The sequence below is a fragment of the Sinocyclocheilus rhinocerous genome, unplaced genomic scaffold (assembly GCF_001515625.1).
Source record: "Sinocyclocheilus rhinocerous isolate Xijiao unplaced genomic scaffold, SAMN03320098_v1.1 scaffold5206, whole genome shotgun sequence".
Lineage (NCBI taxonomy): Eukaryota > Metazoa > Chordata > Actinopteri > Cypriniformes > Cyprinidae > Sinocyclocheilus > Sinocyclocheilus rhinocerous.
Window position 1 is genome coordinate 20,009 of NW_015665039.1, and position 2,861 is coordinate 22,869.

The 2,861-nt window shown below is 43.1% G+C and overlaps 1 protein-coding gene across 2 annotated transcripts in view; it reads right to left on the reverse strand.

The window, feature by feature from the left end:
• Positions 1 to 155: 155 nt before the first annotated feature.
• Positions 156 to 2,861, reverse strand: part of LOC107731064 (zinc finger protein 271-like) — an 8,848-nt gene continuing 6,142 nt past the window's right edge. Inside the window, exons 2-3 of one of the 2 annotated variants that reach the window (XM_016542051.1) lie at positions 1,776 to 1,919; positions 156 to 1,523 (exon numbers count right to left, since the gene is read on the reverse strand). In XM_016542051.1, coding sequence (XP_016397537.1) covers positions 319 to 1,523; positions 1,776 to 1,919 — 1,349 coding nt within the window. In that variant the 3' untranslated portion in view covers positions 156 to 318. Of the gene's footprint in view, positions 1,920 to 2,861 lie in introns of both variants that reach the window. The other variant, XM_016542050.1, reaches the window with a different exon arrangement.

The following is a 2,861-nucleotide window of genomic DNA, read 5'->3' on the forward strand; positions in this document are numbered from 1 at the left end:
TTGGTGTAAAAAAAACGAGCTGCTTTTATCCGCCATGTTAATCAGTAATTTTACACATGATAAAAACGTGCACTTAATTTGCTTGGAAAATACTTGCGAATACGGCAGTCATAAAAAAAACGTACAGTAGCCCAGCCTAATAATAATTTGTCTATATTAAAAGTATTGCTCTTAACAGACCTGTGTGTTTTGTATCACTAGTGCAGTGTCCGCTCTCGAAGCATATAAGCCCTGCCCGCGTGAGGCGCGCCGCTTCCGGCTTGTCTCATTTGTGTGAGGACGCAGCATCAGACCTGAAAGTGCTGATCTGAAGATGATCTACTTACTATGATTGTTTTTTGTATGATTGTGTAAAGCAGATGAATGTTTGAAACGCTTCCCACATGCAGTGCAGTGATACGGTTTCTCTCCAGTGTGGATCCTCTGGTGTCTTTTCAGGTGTCCTGAATCATTGAATCTCTTGTCACAGTGTGAACACTTATAAAGTCTCTCTCCAGTGTGGATCCTCTCATGTTTTTTCAGGATTCCTGACCGACTGAATCCCTTGTCACAGTGTGAACACTTGTACGGTTTCTCTCCAGTGTGGATCCTCTCATGTATTTTCAGATGTGTTGACTGACTGAATCTCTTGTCACAGTGTGAACACTTGTACGGTTTCTCTCCAGTGTGGATCCTCTCATGTATTTTCAGATGTGTTGACTGACTGAATCTCTTGTCACAGTGTGAACACAAATAAGGTTTCTCTCCAGAGTGAATCCTCTCATGCAGTTTTAAACAATTTGCTGATATAAAAGTCTTTTCACACTCAAAGCACATGTACTCTTTCACACCAGTATGTATTTTCTGATGTTCTTTCAAATTTTGAAGACACAAAAAACTCTTTCCACACAAATTACATGAATGTGGCTTCTCCTTTGTATGAACTTTCAAGTGTTTCTTCAGGTCTGAAGCCCTCAAAAATGTTTTGTCACATTGATCACATGTGTACAGCTTCTCTTCAGTGTGAATGTTCATGTGTACCTTAAGGCTTGATGATTTTGTGAAACTCTTCCCACATTGATCACAAGTGAACGACTTCTCTCCAGTATGAACTCTCATATGCTCCATAAGGTTTCCTTTTTGTGTGAAACTTTTCCCGCACTGATCACATGTGTACGGTTTCTCTCCAGTGTGGATCCTCTCATGTGTTTTCAGGTCTCCAGTCTGACTAAATCTCTTGTCACAGTGTGAGCACTTAAAAGGTTTCTCTCCAGTATGAATCCTCTGGTGTGTTTTCAGATGTCCCGAGTGACTGAATCTCTTGTCACATTGTGAACATTTATAAGGTTTCTCTCCAGTGTGGATCCTCTCATGTGTTTTCAGATGTCCCGAGTGACTGAATCTCTTGTCACATTGTGAACACTCATAAGGTTTCTCTCCAGTATGAATCCTCTGGTGTGTTTTCAGATGTCCTGACTGACTGAATCTCTTGTCACAGTGTGTACACTTGTATGGTTTCTCTCCAGTATGAATCCTCTGGTGCTGTTTTAAACAGTTCACTGAAATAAAAGTCTTTTCACATTCAAAGCACATGTAGTCTCTCACACCAGTATGTATTTTCTGATGTTCTTTCAAATTTTGCAGACATGAAAAACTCTTTCCACACAAATAACATGAATGTGGTTTCTCATTTGTATGAACTCTCAGGTGTTTCTTCAGGTCTGAAGGCCACAAAAAAAAATTTCTGCATTGATCACATGCATGCAGTTTCTCTCCAGTGTGGATGTTCATGTGATCCTTAAGGTTTGCTGAGTGTGAGAAACTCTTTCCACATTGATCACAAGTGAACGGCTTCTCTCCTGTATGAACTCTCATGTGAATATGATTTTTCTCCTCAACTTTACTCAGCTCTTCAATCTCCCTGTTTTCTTCAATCAACTCTGAAAAAAAAAAAAGCAAAAATGGTTCATTTTCTGTAACTCATAAAAACAGAAATGTGAAAGGACATAAAAGTAAACCCTGATGTAACAGCCTAATATAGACAATTGCATTAAAAAATTATAGGCACAAATCGTCTCAGGTTATGTATGTAACTATGGTTCCCTGAGAAGGGAAGGAGACACTGCGTCCTCTAGGGGTCGTTATGGGGGAACACCTTCAGCGTGACCGGTGTCTGAAGCAAACATCTAAAAACGACAATATCATTGGCCGGCGACAGCCTATGACGTCATTACCCGGCACGACACAGTATAAAAGGGCGTCGAGAGAACACGTCATCCACTTCTTCGTCTGAAGCTTACGTCCGAAGCATGGCAAGGGAACTAGAGGACGCAGTGTCTTGTTTCCCTCTCAGGGAACCCTGGTTACATACGTAACCTGAGACGTTCCCTTCCAAGGGAACATTGAACTGCGTCCTCTAAGGGTCGCTATGGGGAACGGTATACCCACACTGCCATGCTGAGGGGAGTGCACCAAGTACCAACTCTACCATAGCCATGGGAGTTGCCCCTAGGAAGCCTTGACGGCTGTCAGTGACATTATCCCCACCGGCCAAGGGCCTGAGCTGCATACCCTAAACGTGGTCCTGATAAGGGCTGGGCTGAGAAGCCCGAGCCTAGGGCAGAGCTCAAAGGCTTGGAATCAGAAAAAAAGAGATTCCTTTGAGAGGATACGGCCAGGTGTCTAAAAAAACCAGACCCTGGCCTGTCACCCAGGGGGCTACTACCAGCTCTGAATGAGCTTGCTCAAAGAACTGACTCGACAGATCTTTGGTAGCAACACCGAAATGTATCAACAGGGATACATGGGTTGAGTGGAGCCCAAGGTGAAAACCGGGGCCTAACCAACTCAGAGGAAGGAAACGAGGCTGACAGCGCATAACC